The sequence below is a fragment of the Macrobrachium rosenbergii genome, chromosome 37 (genome assembly GCF_040412425.1).
Source record: "Macrobrachium rosenbergii isolate ZJJX-2024 chromosome 37, ASM4041242v1, whole genome shotgun sequence".
Lineage (NCBI taxonomy): Eukaryota > Metazoa > Arthropoda > Malacostraca > Decapoda > Palaemonidae > Macrobrachium > Macrobrachium rosenbergii.
Window position 1 is genome coordinate 33,386,537 of NC_089777.1, and position 21,315 is coordinate 33,407,851.

Here is a 21,315-nt window from a genome sequence, read left to right on the forward strand (position 1 = left end):
TCATATCTCCATCTTTCACCCCGTCATATATTCTTAATGTCTCCTCCGTTCTTGGTCTCTGAATTCTGCCATTGCTTTTGTTTTTCATTAGACCTATACCTTCATTCTTATTTCTTGTTTTCTTTCTTGGCGGAACACTTACTTCGTCATGTAACCCGACTCATGACTCTGTGAAAGCACATACTTAAGCAGTAGACCAACAGCTCAACTTAAGCCTGAAGTGTGTGCTGGTTTTACTGACGTGGGTTGCGTTCTCTGTTGTGTTATCTTGATAAAGTAATGCACCACCATTAGAGGCCGATTTTAGTTAGTACTGTAATTGCTTTTAACCGATGTTTATCTTCAGTGGGATCAATGCCTTATTTATGGTACATTTTCTAATGTTTACAAAGATCAAGTTAATCTGAGCATGGTTTAAATACAAAAGACAGCAGGCTGTAAGCAGCATCTCTTGATACGATTGCTATAGTCATCCAAATATTCTGCATCGTTTACATTTTCTTTCACAAATACAAGGTTGTGATGAACTCAGCAACCCGAATTCCGTTTTCTTTGAATATAAGTCGGTGAGATTAACAGCGAATCGAAGGGAAAAGCTAGATCCAGATTGATTTCGATTCACGCCAAATTCTAATTGGTTGTTGCCCAGAGCATGTCGAATCTTGAATATAAGAATTGCAAAAATCTGTTCGGCAGTTTATACCTTCTTGCAAACACGCAAAAAGGTGACAGACAGGCGTAACAAAACCATAATGATCTCTTGGCAGAGGTAATAACAGCCCACTTTAAGGGAATTCCCTGTTTTCAGGAGGAAATCTCTCGCGATCCTTATAGATGTCTCAGGGACTTTTCCCAAGTATGAGAAGGGATTTCTTATCTTGGACTGCTTATTTCATGGAATTTCCGGACATGTCAAAATAATTGCTTAAGAAACCAGTTATTCGTGTGAGTAAGGGGCTACCTTTGTCTACAGGCCACTGACATTATTTTTTTTACCCTGATTTAAAAACAAGTAACACTTTTTTTTTTTAAGTTAATTGAGGATTCGTTAATTTTCATTCTAGTCAAAAACAGAATTATAATTATAATTATAAGTGACAGATCGGTTAGTGAAATTACTTACGATCTCTTGACAACAAGAGAATATCAATATTGCAAGTGGTTTAAAGTTTGCTGATAAGTAGCTGTAACATCACAAATTATTGAGAATTGTTTTCTATAAAAACTGAAGACTCGCAGTTGGCTGCTTTATAGAAACCGATAACTGCAGAAGCAAAAAGGACCTTGTTCACAAGTCAACTTTATTAGTGATGCCATAAGTTGCCAGGATTTTAATTGCTTTTAAAGTGTTCTGCCATTGCAAAATTAATGATGTTCCTTATGATGTTAGTCAACTGTACACTATGGGTTTGTTTAATATTCATATCATACTCAAATCAAACAGTGGAAGCATGCATGAACTTTATTTCTTTAGTTATCATTACTTTCATTTTGCAAAAGAGAGAACAATAATGAAACAATCCAAATTGAAATGAATTGTGGTAAAATATTTATATTATAATGCATGGCCTTATGCTTAATTCTTTCGTGCGTAGTTTTACTTACATAATTGAATTTATTCTCCTTTTTTTTAAATATAATTTTTTTCTATTATACCTTTAATCATTTCCAGGTAACATGAGAGTCTTTGGGTTAGCCCTGTTATTCTTATCGACAACCTACGCTCAAGGTAAGTTTTCAGAAACGTTTTAATGTGCACTGCAATATCCTGTCAGACCATTCTCTCTTTCCTTCGTGACTCGATGAAGTAAGAAAATGACCTCGATGAGGTAACTCCCATCCAGTCTGGGCTGGAACCTTTCCACAGCTATTCTCTCTCTCTCTCTCTCTCTCTCTCTCTCTCTCTCTCTCTCCATGTGTGGAAAGAAATCTGTTGGTAGCTTACCCATTATTTCCGTTTGAGCTGGCCCCATGTCAAATCTAGATAAAGAGGCACTAGCACAATTTTTTTACATGTACGTCATTTTCTGGTGATGGAAGAGGACTCGTATTAGTTATTAAATAGATTAAACATCCCTTAAGCTTTAGAGGTAAATCTGAAGATTAAGCAGTCTTGCAGTAACACAGACTAGGATAGCGCTTGCTGACTGGTGGTAAAACAAATAAATTTACTGCATAGTTTATGTATCCGTTAATACATGTATATACTTTTTAAAGATTTGCTTTTAGATGACATTTATAAAGATTTTTTTTATTATTCGGATTTCCTAAGCAGTTCGCCTGCAGTTTAAAAAAATTAATCCTTGTACATAGGTTGACATCGTTTTTGGTGTATCTTAGAATTTAAGAAACAAAATTCTGAAGCATATTCTCGAGATATATTTAACGTCAAAGCAACCGTGCTTTCCAGGATTGATGACAAATGCAATACTGATAAGTTAATCCAAATTTCAATGAGTCTCGTACTCTGTTCTTGCTTATTATTGAAATGCAAATGGTATATTTACGTAATGACACCAGATTCCATATATCGCTTTTTAGTTTTCTGTAAAAGAAAACTATTTAGATGGTTTTTTGTCTGTCCGTCCGCTCTCAGATCTTAAAAACTACTGAGGCTAGAGGGCTGCAAATTGGTATGTAGATCATCCACCCTCCAATCATCAAACTTACCACATTGGACCCATCTAGCCTCGCTAGTTTTGATTTTATTTAAGGTTAAAGTTAGTCATGACCGTGCGTCTGGCACCACTATAGGTGCCAACAACACAGGCCACCACCGGGCTGTGGCTGAGAGTTTCATGGGCCGCGGCTGAGAGTTTCATGAGCCGTGGCCAAGAGTTTCATACAGCATTATACGCCGTACAGAAACGCATTTTTTACTTGTTTTCTGAAGTTTTCAACAAAGCCCTCATTTTTCACATCCTCCTTTCTCTCTTCCAGATGTCATATTCCCAGACGAAGTGGGAGGAGATGAACCTGCGATCCAAGCGGTAGACCAACAGCTCAACGAAGGGCTGAACATCACGAATCGACAGAACTTCAACTTCTTCTCCGGATTCACGTCTTCAAGTGGGTGTTTCACTCCCATCGGAGAAAGAGGTGCGTGTTTATGAACATGACAACGATTTGTTTTCTGTGGTCGTCTTTGGCATGGAGAAACCAAGTGAAGCTTTTGGAATTAGCATCGCTAGTGCTAATTGAGGATTCGAATGGTAGTTTTGATATATCATTCGTGGAAACCTCTTGTAATAATGATAAGTCTAGGATTATGAATAGGACAGAAGCGACGTGAAACATGCTGGATGTGACAGAGGAAATTACAGTGTTAACACCAAACATAGATAAACGATAGCAAATATACTGCATTCATTCATTAGTACTATAGATAGATCTACCTTCCTGCCTTGTATGATAGCAATCCAGGAATTACTCATTCGTAGTTCAGAAATCTTCCGTATTTGTTCAGTTTGTAGTCGAATAACACTGTTGTGGCTGAGCCTGGAGGCATATTAAGCTTAAATTTGCTCTAAGCGAGTGAAATATTACGACTTTGGCTTTAAAAACAAAGCAGAAACGACATCATTACTGAATTATGGTTGAGTGATAAAATGCATAAATCATTCTACATTTCACTTTTGTCATTTCCCGTTGGGTATTCTCACTGGCACGACGCAGGTCTGAAATCTGTTTGTAAAGAACAACTCAGAAGTAACAAAGCAGCAAAAAAACTACTTATATCGTATTCTCTCGTACCTGACAATCAGTGGTTTCCGTCTTTGTCTCATTCTAAGGTAGAAGTACCATTGAATTTCTGGATAGCTGGATGCTGATGGTTACTCCACAGTCTTTGCTACTTAAGGTTAAGGTTTAGAGCAAAGGACAATGGTATGCGTGACTTAATGTCCTTTTCTAACCCCGCCTCGAAGAACAAAAGAAATTGATATCAATCAATTCTGCAACATTCAAATAGATCTTAGGTTATTTACGTTAATTTTCACTGAAAGCTGACACCAGTCTCATGCGACCTCAATGACATTTCAGGGATATGTGGGCGTCTCAGTCAGTGTGGTCAGTTCATTCCCCTGCTGCAGCAGCTGAACGATCCTGCGGTACAGAGGTTCTTCAGGGAACGCATCTGCAGGTAAGCCAAAGATCCACTTGAAAAAAAAAAATGATAACAAGTCACTCCTGATTGGATTTGCCTTTTCACTGCATTTCATGTTTTCTGTTTCCATTCCGTGCTGTTTTAGCTTGCCGTGTGAATGTGTGCAATGAAATGTGATTGTAATTATATAACGTATACATGGACTTAGGTTTGCAATGTGTTTAAACAAACTGTAACGTGCATAATCCAGTACTTTAATATATGAACTTTATAAAAGACAAAAACCATAGTAGTGTATTGAGTGTATTCATTCCCAGTAACTTTAGGTAGATTTTTTCACATGAATATCATGCATTTTGGTAAGCATTTGCTTCAAAACCAGTATCAGAAAGCTATTATGAATTATTGAATAATGAATGAATAATTTTGAGATCATCGTCAAATGTCAGTGTCAAAAAAGCATGCATTGTGCAAAAAGTCTAAATAAAATTAATAAATACTCGAAATATTTATGTTTAAACCCATATTCAGCCTTGCAAATGGTTGTTTTTAAACTGATCCGGAGTTTCGACTTACAAATCGAAGCAACAAACGGTTCGTATTCTAGGGACTAATTACCCCTTCTCTGCGCTGCTAATAATAAACCTCCTTGTTTCATTTGAGAGTCGCTCGCTGTTTTCATTTGTCGTCATAGTTCCTCTGAGGGTTATAGTTTGTAGCTCTCCTCTGACAGACTTTTCCCCTAGTTTGTAAAGTTGTATGGAACTGTTCATTGCTTCGGTGCACGAGATCGAGACCAAACCTTTTTACGAAACGCAAGGCTGTGTCGAACTCTTGGTTACTTCACGCAAAGAAAGCCTCTGTTTACCTCCATTTCTTCAACGATATGGCCCCTTAGAGGGTTAGTGTCGTCAGTGCACCTCATGCGGTGCGCTGTGTGCATTACTTAAGGTTCTCTGCAGCGTCCCTTCGGCTGCTAGCTGCGACCCCTTTCATTTCTTTCACTGTACTTCCGTTCACATTCTTTTTCTTCCATCTTTCTTTCCACCCTCTTCTAACAATTGATTCACAGTGCAGCTGCGAGGTTTTCCTTCTGTTACACCTTTCAAACCTTTTTGCTGCCAATTTCTGTTTCAGCGCTGAATTACCTCATAGGGCCCAGCACTTGGCCTTTGGCCTAAATTCAATATTCTATTCTATATTCTATTCAACGACAGGGTGTTTGCTCGAAGTGTCTTCGTGTGCTGCCCCTTCGGCCAACCCGTGTTACCCGCGAACAACCTTCCTACCTTTTCTGTGAACGTCCCCCAACGACTGCCCCAGACCTCCGTCATTCCCTCGGAGAACGAGTGCGGGGTCCCGGGCGTCCCTCGAGTGACCGGTGGAGTGGAATCTCAGGTAAGCCTTACACAGGAACCACTGAGTCTTATTGGGCCCTGGCCTTGCATAAGCCAGGACGGCCAGATCCTTCTGAATGTGCATTTTCAGTGGAGCTGATAATAGCCCTATGGAGACGAAGTTGAGCTGAGGGATACAAAAGATTGTCACGTACAAATGTATTTTTCATAAATTAATTATTCATTTGATAGAGAGAGCATTCATAAATCAAATCGTAGACATTTGTGTTAAAAAACACAATCTTTTCCATATTCATATTCCCTCGTCCGCTCACTGGATTTCTACACATAACTAGGATAACTTATTTAAAAAATATTTTAAACATGATGCTTTTTGATAGACCTGACTGGTGAGTGGAGTCTGGCAGACTGTCAGTCTCTAAACAGCTGTGAGCTAAGGGTGTCACTTAATTCCCACGGTGACATTCAGAGATTAATCGGCGTTGATCAAGTGTATAAGCGTGCTATGATAACGACCGAATGACTTATAGTAAAGTTGAACAAGTACTACTTAATTATCATTTTCATATCCTACCGACGTTAATCGCGGTTATCAAAAGCAAATGTATAGTGAGTACTTGTCTATGCAACAGAAAGACAGCCCATGTGTCGCATATGCAACAGCTCATTTTTAATGAGGCCACGAACCCATCAAAACTTTTGGTATCTAAAAAATTTTTGATTATTTCTTTAATTTGAAAAGGATTGTTAAAAGCAAAAAAAATTTTCTTTATTCAAATAAAATAAACACAGTAGCAAATGCGGATGAAATGATTACGTCTTTTGCAATTGTACAAATCTTTGAAGGATGAGTCTTATACTTTTATCTAATTGCCCGTTACCTATATATGTATATATATATATATATATATATATATATATATATATATATATATATATATATATATATATATATATATATATATATATATATATATATATATATATATATATATATATATATGTGTGTGTGTGTGTGTGTGTGTGTGTGTGTGTACAGACTAATACACACATAAACAAAGCCACTCAAACATCTTCTAAAAACATAACAGACACCTCACATGTCTCGAACTGTCGACCTAACCGCCCAGTTCTCCTCGCTGCTGGAAGAAAGGGAGCTGGGGATTGGTACGATACACGTACACATCGTTACCGGGGTCTAAGCGATGTCAGGCAGGGCAGCCGATCGAGGCTACGGCCTACCCCACCGCCAAATCAAAGTCCTTCGAAAAGAAGGCATCGCGCTTACCGCATGTATAAATGGGAAAAAGCACGTTAAAACGAAGAAGATATATATATATATATATATATATATATATATATATATATATATATATATATATATATATATGTGTGTGTGTGTGTGTGTGTGTAATTGTAATAGCCACAATGCCCTCTTAACTTGGCTATTACAATTACATATGTATCTATTAAAAGTGACCAGTAGATTCTACATATATATATATATATATATATATATATATATATATATATATATATATATATATATATATATATATATATAATGTGTTTGTGTAATATCCTCATATACTCGTTTCTATGTATGGATGAAGACAAACAGTCGGAAACGCCTTTCTATCCATTTCTTCAACGTGATTTACACCTTTTCATGGTGATCAATTCCACAGCCTGGATTCTGGCCCTGGTTAGCAGCGTTGGGACAGAGAATTTCCGGAAACCAGTTCTTCGTCAACTGTGGAGGAACTCTCATCACTGCCAGACACGTTATCACTGCTGCTCACTGCTTCGGTGGAGATAGTGATCCGTAAGTCATCAGTCCTTAGCAGCTTCTTTGTTCTTAATTGCATGCTTTTAGTTTCTTAATTATCCCAGGATAACATGATTAATTATAGATTCCTTAAAGAGAATGAGGAAAGTAATCCGCTAACTACAATGTTTTGACAGGGACTTTCGAGTCATGAAAATGTTTTTACAGTCAATAAACGGCATCTTTGTACTTCACTAACAGATTTTATTTTCAAAATTATTCAGAGAAAATATTATTCAAATAAATTGTGGAATTTAAGATGAGAATATTTGAAGTGAATCGTGAGATTATTTCCTAACTTTTTCTAATGGATTTTGAGACAAGCAATTTTGTTCATGTCAGATATACTTGTTCTGGCCCACGGGGATTTTATACGTATTTGCATAAGATAACCAGCATTAGAGAAAAACAGGAATGAAACTGTAAGTAGACAAAATACCTTAGCACTTCGTACGTCATTAATATGCAAAATGAAAATAATCTGAAGTTTAAGCAAACTGAAATATTTAAGTTCATTTTTCTGTAGCATACAAAAGAGGATGCTTCTTCTGACGTATTATCTTACAAAAATAGTGCGCACTACAGAGGTGATGTAACCTCGAACAAATATTTACACGCTGAATATATTAAAGAGAAAACATTTCTTTTTAATGTTTTTAGCATTTAGAAGAGTCATCCTTTGTATTTTTGTCTTTTCATTTATGCGCTGTGATATTTTGCGCAATTAATCAGAAATTCTTCTCAAAAGCTTCTAGTTTCTAGCATAAATCTGTTTAGCATTTCTTGGGGGAGTTTTGCTACGTGTTCGATTAATGTTTGATGGTACAAAGGTAAGGAAATGTTACATTATTACCCATGAGCCAAATTTAGTGTACATCATTTACCTAAGCCATTGTCACAAGAGCCACTTTAGTATTTTATTTAGTTATTTATTTTTGCAAAATTTTTACATACCTTACAAGGAAGTATGAACCTCAAAAACTCTCGGCCTCAGAACCCTGATGAGACACTTTTTCTTATTTGAAGAAATGTTGATATTGTAAATATCTTTTCAAAGCCCGCTCTTAATGTTTATCTTAGCAATATCAGATGTTACACATCCCTCAATATTCACCAAAGGTTTTGGTTGGGTGTGTAAAGGACATTGTGTTCCACGTACGACCGCCGAAAATAACCAGTTTTCTGTATACAAAAAAAAAAAAAAACTGAACCTGTTTTGTTTTTTGCTCCAAATATATATATCGTTCATATCCTTCGTCCTCTTATAAGTTTGGAGTAAGAAAATGTAATGATGACAGTCAGCCAAATGTATTAGCCCAGAAGTGGTAAGCTGTTTACCTTGGTTCGCGTTCAAGTGACTTGCTTCTCTGGTGGGATTTTCCATGGAGAGAGGCGGGACGGGTCGTGAAGGAGGAAAATTGCCGTTATTATTAATTCAAGCCTCAAAGAGAAAGAAGGGGCACACGAGAATTCGGGTGAAACGGGTTATCCTCTCTGGAAGTAGAGTCGCCATTCCAGGAATGAGCTCAGAGCTTAGCGTTCGCAGAAGAAAGAGCCTTCCGAGCCGATCAAGTTGTGGTTAGGTGACCCCATAATAGATTTAAGAGGCTACCTGCGAGGAGCGTCTACCCAGTCTCCCATCACATCGATACATTAAATAAACTAATGTTTTTAAATATGGATAGTGAAGTTTCATTGCAGTGGAGAGAGAGGGGTTCGAAAGTTAACTCTCATGCATGAAGTATTGAAGAAAGAAACTAAGAATAAAATCATTGTCAATAAAAGAACTGTACTTCACACAGAAATAAACAAAGCTTATAGAAAATGTCAATTTGACGTTTAGCAGGAAAAAGTTCCAGCAGAAGAGATATGATTCTGCCAGCTTAAGGTTTCAGGCACCGAAGAAACATACAATTTCTCTAGCTGAAGATTTTATGGACAGAGGAGCATTTGATTCTGCCAGCTCAGGGTTTCAGCTATTGAAGCAACATAAGATTCTGCCAGCTCAAGATTTCAGGTACTGAAGCAACGTACGATTCCGGCAGCTCAAGATTTCAGGTACTGAAGCCCATGCCATTCCGACAGCGTAGGATTTCAAGTACTGAAAAGTAACAAATTATTCCGCCACATCATTGTTTAAGGTGTTGAAAGCAACAGGCTCCACACAGAAAATTAAGGAAAAAGTTTCACATATTCATTTGCAGGAATGCTTCAAGTGCCATCGAGACCACTATGTGGTGGTGAAATAAAGCAACAACTAAAAGGAAAATGGTTAGAAACCCTGTATGGTGGAGCTGTTTGCAGAGATAACAAACTCTAGCTACCCGGTAAAAAAAAAATACTCTTAAGTGCAGTGAAAAGGTATCAGAAACATGCACTTGAGTGCTGATTTGCTTTTATTTTTTCATACTCTAATATATAATGAACAGCTAAGGCAACGATCTCATTATAACTTTTATTTCAGGAACCTAGTGAGGCTAGGGGAGCACCATCTTGACAACGATAACGCTGGTGAGAGGCCGCAGGAATTTCGCATCGCGGGAAGAAGAACCAGTTCGTATAGGTCTAACACCCATGAAAACGATATCGCCATTGCCATTCTGGATCGCGCAGTTTTTTATAATGGTATGTAAACTAAAAACTGTAAAGTAACATTTTGACAACTAAACTTAAAGGTTAACTTTCAGGGCAACTGGACTTCCAAAATGAAATAGATCTTTCCAGACATCATCTTCCATGTACTAGACTGCTAAATATGCAGTTATTTCTAACGGAATGTCTTTTCTTTTACGACGGTCATTTCCACTCAGTTTTTTTTTTTTAAGTTTTATTCCAGCTACGGCCAAATTACGGAATGATCTTCCTAAGCCTGTAGTTGAATCTTTGGAATTAAAAAGTTCAAACTTGATGCAAATGATCTATCATAGTTCAGTTGTTTTAGCTTATTTACTTTTCTGTTATTTCTCTTTTCTAGTTGATCTGCTTTCTGCACTAGGGCCATTAGGCTCTTAGCATTATGCTTTTCCAGCTAAGGTTGCAGCTTTGATAATAATAATAATAATAATAATAATAATAATAATAATAATAATAATAATAATAATAATAATAATAATAATAATTGTCATCATACCCCTACCACTACAGACTCCATACATCAGGCATTTCGTTATGACAGTTTTACTGGCCAATAAGTCCAATAAATTCAGATACTGTAGCCAGTATTCCTCAGGTCCAAAGCCTATTTGTTGAAGAAACCATTGTTAATACATAACTTATTTATTAATTGTGGACGATAATCCCCTAATGCGTTACTAGCAAGACAAGTATTAAAAACAATAATTATAACCATAATAATGAACTAGAATCTAGTATTCAAGGGTAGTACATCATCCCAGGAAGAGAAGCAACACAAGCAACTGTAACTTCATCTCGCTGGCAACTAAGGATCGGAATAAATATTCATCTTATACAATAAGTTTTTAGATAGATATTTACAGTGGTTAGGGACACTTTTGTGTTTAGTGATGTGAAGATTGCAAACAAAATTGCTTGCACCTCATCAATATATAAATAATAAATATATATATATATATATATATATATTTATATATATTTATATATATGTACTGTATATATACATATGTATATACAAATAAAGAATGGAAGGAAAGTGAAACGACTGAGTGGTGCTAGGCCTTCCGACTTACTGTCCTTCACTTAGCAGAGTCATTATTGCCTTTATTTATATATTCATCATATTTTCGTGATTCAATTATACATACATTCATCATATTCCATATTTTATATGATTCAATTATATATATATATATATATATATATATATATATATATATATATATATATATATATATATATATATATATATGTGTGTGTGTGTGTGTGTGTGTGTGTGTGTGTGTGTGTGTGTGTGTATTAGAACGTTCTATTAATTGAAGGACTGTTTCCTTTCAGACTTTATTCGACCAATTTGCCTCCCATTCAACTTCAGAAATGACGAGTTTGTGGGAAGATCGCTGACTGTCGTCGGATGGGGAAGAACAGCATTTGGTAAGATGATTATATTTCTCATCATTCTTTATTATATCTTTAGTCGTTAACACAGATTATTTAATGTAAACTGACCGAGATAAAGAAAAGAGCCTGATAAAAAATGAGAATGGTTGCTGAAGTTACCATCATTTATGAAAGGCGATATCATGTCATACCTCGAAGCTCTAGGTATTGTTTTCTAGTTCTGAAAGCTCGTTCTTCGTGCCCAAGATATTGTTCTGTCTCGAACTGTAATGAATCTAACAGTACCACAAGTTCGAAGATGAAAATACAATTTACGAAGAGGTTCGAGAAATCGGATCTCTCCTAGATAGTGACCCCCAAGGGTTTTCAGGGGTCGTTATCTAGGACTAATATTTCTTGGGGGTCATTATCTTTATTATATTTACAGTCTTTGGTTCATGTTTTTACGGTAATCCCCAGCGGGCTTGTACTAAACACGCCGCAAAGGTGGATACATACCGGGTTAAAACCCCTGGGGGTCACTATCCAGAAAAGATCCGAGAAATCTCACTAATGATGAGACGTAATACCTCGAAACCGCTTGAGAATTACACTTTCCTCCTTGTGGTCCCATTACAATTTATTCTATTTCTTATTTTTAAACACTAATCGGTTAAAGTTGCGCAGTAGGGTGACATAACAAACAGAGTTATTTCTGGTAGCAATCTTGTTCTTTCTTTCTGTTGTACAAAATGCAAAAGTTAAGATCATACTGAAGGTTACAAATCAGCTTTCTTGATTTTATATTTCACACCCTTATGGCAGCCATTTTTTTTTATGTACGCTAACGTTCTTTCTCGTATGACTAGAAAAAAAGATACAATGGAAGTGAACTCATACGCTGAAATCTATTAAGAACCACACTGACCCCTTTTGATTTCCTCACAGTTTTTTTTGTAACGTTTAGTGATTAATAAGCGTTTTTAAATATTATGAGGAATTAGATAAAATAAGAGACCATTATGATTATTAATGTTATATATATATATATATATATATATATATATATATATATATATATATATATATATATATACTGTATATATATATATATAGATAGATAGATAGGTAGACAGATATACATATAACTAAATAAATTATATATGGCTATATAAACTATTTTTATTATATATCAATATCATTAATAACATATTTTTATTTTTTCTAATTCCCAGAACCGAAAACGCAACTATATATATATATAAAGTGCCGATATATATATATATATTATAGTCGTACCGATGTATTTATATATTTATATATATGTATGTGTTGTACAAACATATCTTATATGTATGTGTGGCTGAGTATAACAACCTGTTTTTGAAAAAAAATCCTTTGATAAAGTTTATTTTTGCGCCAGTATTCCGGAGAGACCACTGAGCTCTGATGTCATCTGTTTTTCAAGCCTATAATATTCCTTATAGCTCTGCCAAAACTTTCTTTTTCAGAGCATCAATCTCATTCCATATTTTATGTTGCAGATCTATTCCAAAGTCTATGCAGGCCTAAGTTCCAGTCTACCGAGGAGTATCTATCTTATCAGCGGCTGAAACAGACCTGTTGTGAACGATAAAGTTCTATGCGCCGGGACTGGAGGCCAGGATTCTTGTAACGTAGTATACAGTATACCATGGCTTTATCTATCTGGCCATCTATCTATCTATCTACCTAACTATCTATCTATCTATCTATCTATAAAAATATATATATATATATATATATATATATATATATATGAATATATTTATATGTACATATATAAAATATATATATATATATATATATATATATATATATATATATATATATATATATATATATATATATATATATATATATATATACACACACACACACACACACACACACACACATATATATATATATATATATATATATATATATATATATATATATATATATATATATATATATATATATATATATATATATATATATATATATTATATTAAAGGTGCTGAGTTCTCTTGAATCAGATTCCAAAATACCCCCCTTAATGAAACAAATTCGTTTTATCCTAAGAGTAAAGGTTCCCATTTCACTTATTCTGCCACAGTATTCTGTATGGGTAAAAAAACTGTCACTTTAAGGTAATACTTCCATCAGTAACAGTTGTTTAGTTTATTCAAGTTAGAAAACGAAGTTCCGGCCCATATATTTTGGAGACAAGCAAAAGAAAATGTTAATGATTTTTTGATGAAAGGAAACAAAGGGGTTATATATATTTAAGAAGCCAATAAAAGGTTACATAGACTTTTCAGGGAATTAAACAGAAGAATTACATACGTTTTCGAAGCAAGGAAGCGAAAGGTTATAGAATTTTGAGGCCAGGAGACAAAAGGGTTTCATGTATTTTTTACTCAAGGAAATAAAAGAGTAATGCAGAAGCTTATCTGAAGAATAGTAAGATACAACAACGTTAAGCATATTATGAACAATCAAACTAAAACATTATTAGCCATAAAATCATTACATATTCAAAGTTACGGGTCATTAATGGGAAATAAAAATCTGAATATATCAAAAGATGTCTATTTAGCCAACAAAATGATTATAGGGTGTATTCTTCATTTAATTGCATAGGCCCACGCATTTGTCTGAATTCAATGAAATCCTTCGAGACTTATCTATCAGACCCCGGCAATATAACCTGATATTTCTTTGCTAGTCTCATCAAACCAAGAATCAGTTAAAATTGATAGCTCAGTGGTTTCGTCGATTCTCTTTAGGTTCTTAGTTCAAACCTCGCACAGGATATGATAGATTTTCACTAGCGTACAACTTTTCTGTCAATGTGGGAACTCAGAAGGGTGAGGCTGTGTAGGTCTACCTACTGAGACATCAGCAGCAGTTGCCTTGCCCTCCCTGATCTCACTTGAATGGAGAAGAGACTTCGGCGCCAATCATTTGTTTGCGTAAGTTCGGTCTCTAGGCATTGACCTGTTCCTTGCCTATACTGCTCATTGGTGGCCTTTAAACCCTCTCTCTAAAAAAAAAAAAAAAAAAAAAAAAACAGTAACAAAAAAAGACCTAGTCAATGGAAAATTGCTTTTCTTATTGGAATTTTTTTGTAAAAAAAAAAAAAAGGCGGGGTGTGCTTTTTGGAAGCCATGCTTGGCTCAGTATTTTAACTATAAAACAATTTCACCCAGTATGACTATTTCCCTTATCCCTTACATGAACCCTACATGCTAATTCATTGCATTCTAATAAGTGAATAAACAGTGTGCTACAGAGCCTCTAGGCTGTGTCTGTCCCTCAAGTTTCTAGTCCAAAATATGTTATTCTTTATTAATCTTGCTGTTCTTTTAACATCTTATTCTTTTTTCCTTTCGTTTTTTTAACGGTTAAGTCCTGAAAAAGTCTTGAAAAGCATTTAAATACGTATCAAATGAAGTGCCAGATAACTAGGAAATTGTTTTGTTTTGCTGCTAAGTTTTGTTAACTTCTAGACAGAATTCAAGTGAAACAATCAAGTTGACAGCTTTTTTTCTGGGAGGGACTGCTTTAAAAAAACTGGTGAATATTCCCATGACTGCCACTGTTTTATCATTTGTGTATGGGTAAAAGTATCACTTATCTTTGTTATTGTAATTTTTACGGCAAATTTTTACCTCACATTTCAATATTTTGCTAATTATCATTCGCAGGGTGACAGCGGTGGCCCTCTGAACTACCTCCACTTACCCAATGGCCGATTTTACCTGGTGGGCATTGTCTCCTTCGGTGTTGAGTGCGCTCGGCCTGACTACCCAGGTGTCTATACCCGCGTGACCTCGTTCCTGGACTGGATTCAACAAAATGTACAATAGAGGATCGGATCACGAACTCTGACGAAGAATTCATTTAGGATAACGAATGCCCATCCCTTCTAGAGGCTACAAAACATTTAGTTTACTTGTGAAAGGAACATGGATATGTGGGTGGCTTGTTCGAAATAATATGAATGTGGATTTTGTTAAGCAAGGCGGGGAAATAAGGTCGTGATCACTGCCATGAAAAGTGGAAATTACTCACCAGTTCTGTCCAGAAATGTGCAAAATTTATCTCAGCTTATATAGCTGTTGACTTCGACTGATATACGTACAGTACTTATGAGATGAATAATTATCATTCTTATTGTAATGATTCAAGCACTGAAGGAATTTCCGCTCAAGGGTCGTTGTTCCTGACTCGGTTATTCAAAGGGTTTCAGCGGAAATCTTATTGAAATAAACAGACCCACTGCTCATCGACGTTATGTTTGTAACTAGGTTTTTCTGTGATAAGACAAGAGAATGTAACTGAATCCAGTAACCATTGTGTGAATGAAGAGTCTAAAACGTAACTGAGTTTGGAAAGAGACTACGATGTAATCTCTAAATAAATTATTAATTCTGTTAGTGGCCGTTGTTAGTTATTACCTGTGCTTAAAATTGTCTTTAATAATCAATAAAGTGTTTCATGTCAGTTCTATATATATATATATATATATATATATATATATATATATATATATATATATATATATATATATATATATACACACATATATACACGTATGTATATATACATATAATATATATATATATATATATATATATATATATATATATATAAAATATATATATATATATATATATATATATATATATATATATATATATATATATATATATATATATATATATGTGTGTGTGTGTGTGAGCGTCGGTGTACACTTATGGAGGAGATTTTGTGAGGACGTAAGTGGGTTAGTGTTGTTGTTTATGATAAAGTTGGCTTTATACCAGCACGGGCTCTTGCTCACAGAGCAGCCCGTAAAGGAGCAAACGTGAGCCGGTCAATTAAGGGGCTGCCGGAGTAGAAACACACCAGGTGTTAATGGGATTACACCAGTGAGGCTGTGGTTTGGTGATAATATTTTGACTAGAGTCCAGAAGGTCTGTCTCTGAAAGAATGGATGAGACGAGTAATTGCTTCGTTATGAAAGGGTAAAGATGATAGGGGTAACTGAAAACTTGTATGGGCATATCATTACTTGTACCAGGAAATGTGGATGGTAGGATTTGGACTGAAAAAGTAAGAGATGACAGAAGGAGTGACATGGGAAGAACAGTGGAAATTTACAGAATAAAGAAGTTGTGCAGATTAAAATCTTAATATGAAACAGAAGTAGTTATCTGAAAAGTATGAAAGTAGAGGGGAAACCTGTATATGGCCTACGAGAACCTAAGATAAGCTTATGGTGGAATCCCTGTAGATGAAATGTAGAGGGTGCTGACGATGTATAGTATTGAAGAAAAACTGTTGAGAAATATTAAAAGTATTTATGACGAGCTTGTTGGCGCGCCGGAACACGGCCCTGCTTCCTCCCCTGCCCTCCCGATCCCTTACCTACCCCGGCCCCATCCAGGGTGTACAAACAGGTTTGCAGGAGGAGGGTGGATGTCTCCCCCACCTTTCAGTTCCCCTACCTACCCCGCCCCCACCCATGGCGGACAAACAGGTTTGCGGGAGGAGGGTGGATGTCTCCCCCACCTTCCAGGTCCCCTACCTACCCCATCCCCACCCAGGGCAGACCAACAGGTTTGCGGGAGGAGGGTGGATGTCTCCCCTACCCTCCAGTTCCCCTACCTACCCAGCCCCACCCAGGGCGGACAAACAGGTTAGCAGGAGGAGGGTGGATGTCTCCCCTACCCTCCCGATCCCTTACCTACCTCGCCCCCACCCAGGGTGGACAAACAGGTTTGCAGGAGGAGGATGTCTCCCCTACCCTCTCGTTCCCCTACCTACCCAGCTCCACCCGGGGAGGACAAACCAGTTTCTAGTGGGTGGGTGGCTGTGTCATGTCTCCCTTACTGCCACCCGGGGGAGACAAACAAGATCAGATCCACTCGGATTTTATTATTGTAGATAGTAGCAATTTTTGTGTCACAATAGGCAGATGGTACAATAACAAATATGGTTTAAAAGGGATTATGTGAAAAATATATCCTACACTACAATGGCAGTTTCATGTTTGTATGTTCAAAGTTGTGGAATAAGAAAATAAGTTATTAATGGAATGAGGAATGGTTATTTTTGCGAAGAGCCTCCAAAGACCTTTGTTCCTTATGAAGCACTAATTCTCAATTTCATTTTCGCCTTTGCCCGGATAACAAGCAATTATCGTTAGAATAATTTCATGCATGACTGTAGTAAGATTCCAACGCGACGACGGTGATCATATGAGTCAATTTTGTATTCAAATCCGGCCTGTAAATCATTGCTCGTTATCCTGCTTCCAACAGTAATTAATGGCGTTTTTTTTTTCTCACGGCAAATTAAAAGAGAAATAGATGACTTCGATATTATGTATAATGGTGACATGCCATAGTTTTCTCAACAATATTGTTCTCTTTGCTTTTAGGTTTTTAAGTTAACTGTTGATGTTATAGTTTACCATGACAATTGAAGAACCATTTTCTGTGTGTTGCAGGGGAAACCCAAAAATGTTGTACGTTTCTAACCTGTTTACTAGGAAATAAATTTTTATAATTCATTGACACTTCACATGATTTTTCTCAATTCGCTTTAAATATTAAATACTAACCTGCAGTAATCTTGGTCGCGACTATGTAATATAAAATACTAGTGTCAAAAAAATGTCAATCTAAGCGTTCCTGGACAGTGCTTATGTTTTAAGTTTGCCTTAGTGTTTTCAAAAACAGTGTCCAAAATGTTACTGTCTAATTATTACAGACTGAGCCAGATGATCAATGTGTTATAACCCAAACATTCCTACTGTAGACAGTTGCCAATGGGTTTAGATACTAATGTCCATTGGAATGGAAATATAAAATTTAGGCCCAAGGAGAAGCGCTGGGACCTATTGAGAGTTAATAGGTGTAACAGAAGGAAAACTTATAAAACAATAGTTAGGAGAGGGCGGAAAGTATTTGGAAGAAAGAGAATATGAACGGATGTATAGTAAAAAGAATGAAAAGGGTTGCAGCTAGGGGCCGAGGGAATGCCGTAAAGAACCTTAAGTAATGCCTACAATGCACCGCTTGAGGAGCACAGACAGCACTAGTCTCTTACGGGGTAGCAATGTTCTTCGGCTTTGTCCAGAAATTGTAGATCTGAAACTTTCCCAGACTGCTCTTGAAGTTTCTATCTAGGTACTTCTGGACGGGGTCCAAAATGATACGTATATTAATACCCTTAATGAAGAACTATAGTCCAGTAAAAAAAAAAAAACCGTTGGTTGGTTTATATAGACACGGGTCCTTAAGTGACAATGATGTATTTAAGTGAACGAATGGCCCTATATGGACCCTCTGGACTCGGCCCTATCAACAGAGACCAGGGGAGAAAAAGATCTGTTATCGGGAATTTCTGCCAAGCCAGCTCATTTAGAATCAAACAATCGTTTGTGATCTTGTAATCTGTTCTATTAAGTTTTTATCAGTATATTGATATTTTGCTTCGTTGTGTTTTGCGTACTGCATTTATGTGCATTCTTTTATTTACATACAAACTTATTGAATAATAATACAGCAGTAATAATAATAATCGTTATTATACTCTTTCACAACTATTTGCGTGCAAATAGGTTTCTTCTAACAGGATGTGGCTAAAAAAATGGTCACCGTCACATTCATATTTTAACTGTCGAATTGTGGATTAACCATCTGTGCAGAAAACCTCCATAGTATGATCTTTTCATAAACCTACTGTCTAGCACACACTCGACCTTCCAGGATATGTCTTCCTTGCCTAATATCTCCTTCGCTTCACAAAATAATAATTATTACCAAACATACACGCTCTTTTGAAACAAGTCTAAAGTTGCGTATATTTAATTTGACAATTGCTTGTTGGACTTATTGTACAGGCCCAATTGTATAAAGAGCGTTCTCGCCAAATTCAAATGCCAGAAACCGTTAACCCATAGTCTATCAGTTACAGAAATGACGCTAGCTCCCCACTACTTCTTTCCTTTATGGTCATTCTTGCTTACAGATGAAATAAGTAAACCATAGAAAATAAAAGACAAAAACTGATTTAAAAATACAACAGGTCAACCAATGCACAAGCAGCATGCGTTACTCATGACGTCACAGTCAAGCCACAGTAGTTTTACTGGGAAAGTTGACACCAAAATCTCTCAATAAGTCTTGTTGACATGCTTTTAGGTTAATCTTTATTATCTCGACTCTCGAGCAACCTAGTTTTGCTTATGTGTTTCAAAGATGAAATAACAACGAAATTTTCAATGATATTTTCCAAAAGCAAAACAAATTTAATATACATAGATTAATATACATAAGTCTTGTCTTTCACTGATTCATTTCTAGTCAGAAAACTACAAACGTATAAAGAAGATAGAGAAAAAGTGCTTGAAGTCTCTATTACACGAAAATGAAGGCTTTCAAGTTCAGCACCTATTAAGCGGACTTACAATAATACCTGTTGATAGTAGGATGAAGATTACAGTTGCACGTGTTCTTACAATGTGCAACGCTACTTGTTTCAAGTGCTACCACTTCATTGTTAGTGTTCACCTCATTATTTCATGATGATTTGTATAACTTCTATTATATTTCCCTTTATCATCTTGTGCACCAGATTATGAAGTCCTGACGATGTGTTTTAAAGCACGGTTATCAACCTACGTGATATTTTTAATTTTACCTTGTAACAATTCATACGCGTGCTGAAAGTTATTACTGCAATAGTGATTTGATGTCAGAACAGAAAACCGGTTTTTACTGCATTTAAAAAAATTAAACTTACGTAAATGAGTATGTGATTCAAAACAATATTCGTAGGCCTTCCAAAAACTTACATAGAAGATCGTTTTAATTCCATGTATGAAATAAAGCTTGATTATGTTATCACAATGTGTCCCATATATAAAAAAAATAGTCAGTGCTTCTTAGGCCTATCGATGTCGTTTTTTTTAAGCAACTTTCGGTTCTCAGTGGTTAAGTGTTTTGTGGCCAGAGAGAGAGAGAGAGAGAGAGAGAGAGAGGGTGTGGCCGGGTCGCGGGGTGGATATTAAATATCTGGGTATAGGTAAGATATGACCAACGATTAAAAGTTTTCGGCATCTATGACGTAATATATGAGATTAGTCGTAATGCTGATCCTGGATTAAAGCTGGACATTTTTTGCCCTTCGCTTGTCCTAAAGAGTATAGTAGTATTCGCCAGCCAAGGTCCTTGGGGTCTACCAAAAGAGTATCCGATACCACGGAGGTTTAATGACCAATACCCTTTCCCAGACCCATGAGACCTTGATGGTAGTAGGTTGTTCCTCCCTACGGTAGGTCTTTGATTTGGAATTCAGTTCTTTGTTCTGTGGGTGTTCATATCGTATGTTCTGTGTTGATGAAAATATACTAAGCATTCTCTATTCTAGCAGATGGACATTCATTATTACTAAAGTTACGCTCATAGGAAAAGAAGAAACTTGATTTACCAAGACTTCAGATAAATTGAGGGAACTCTGGCTTGAAATAAACGAGTTTTTCGTTGATAGCAGTTCACAACACAGGAATTCGTCCGTTGATTATTGCAAGCTGAACTCATTTAGATATTTGAATGAAGTTGATCAATAACGCCACACCTGTTAAAAGCTGATAAACACCTGCCCAGTGAACGAGCTAGCGGCTGTTTCCCACTAAAGCGGTTGAATCATATGGGGGTGGGATCTCCATGGGGAGGGGGGTAGGGATTCGTGAGAGATGGAAGCGCAACTCCCAGTGGGAGGATTTCTTTGCCTGGAATTTCTCTCTCTCTCTCTCTTGCTAGGCACTGACCACTTGTTTCCAATATGAGGAGTTTCTCGCCACTTTTCTATTAAAAATTTCCCCATTTAATAAGTTATATTGACTCATATCCTCTGTTGTATTTGATAGATTATCATTTCAAGTTATTTGCGGGGGATGCTCAGGTATC

The 21,315-nt window shown here is 36.2% G+C and overlaps 1 protein-coding gene across 2 annotated transcripts in view; it reads left to right on the top strand.

Moving 5' to 3' along the window:
• Positions 1-15,771, top strand: part of LOC136825465 (proclotting enzyme-like) — an 18,046-nt gene extending 2,275 nt beyond the window's left edge. The window contains exons 1-10 of one of the 2 annotated variants that reach the window (XM_067081939.1): positions 809-945; positions 1,673-1,729; positions 2,941-3,099; positions 4,042-4,141; positions 5,323-5,503; positions 7,152-7,288; positions 9,756-9,916; positions 11,264-11,359; positions 12,850-12,981; positions 15,040-15,771. In XM_067081939.1, the coding sequence (XP_066938040.1) occupies positions 1,678-1,729; positions 2,941-3,099; positions 4,042-4,141; positions 5,323-5,503; positions 7,152-7,288; positions 9,756-9,916; positions 11,264-11,359; positions 12,850-12,941 (978 nt within the window). In that variant the 5' untranslated portion in view covers positions 809-945; positions 1,673-1,677 and the 3' untranslated portion in view covers positions 12,942-12,981; positions 15,040-15,771. Of the gene's footprint in view, positions 1-808; positions 946-1,672; positions 1,730-2,940; positions 3,100-4,041; positions 4,142-5,322; positions 5,504-7,151; positions 7,289-9,755; positions 9,917-11,263; positions 11,360-12,849; positions 12,982-15,039 lie in introns of those variants that run through there. The other variant, XM_067081938.1, reaches the window with a different exon arrangement.
• Positions 15,772-21,315: the final 5,544 nt, after the last annotated feature.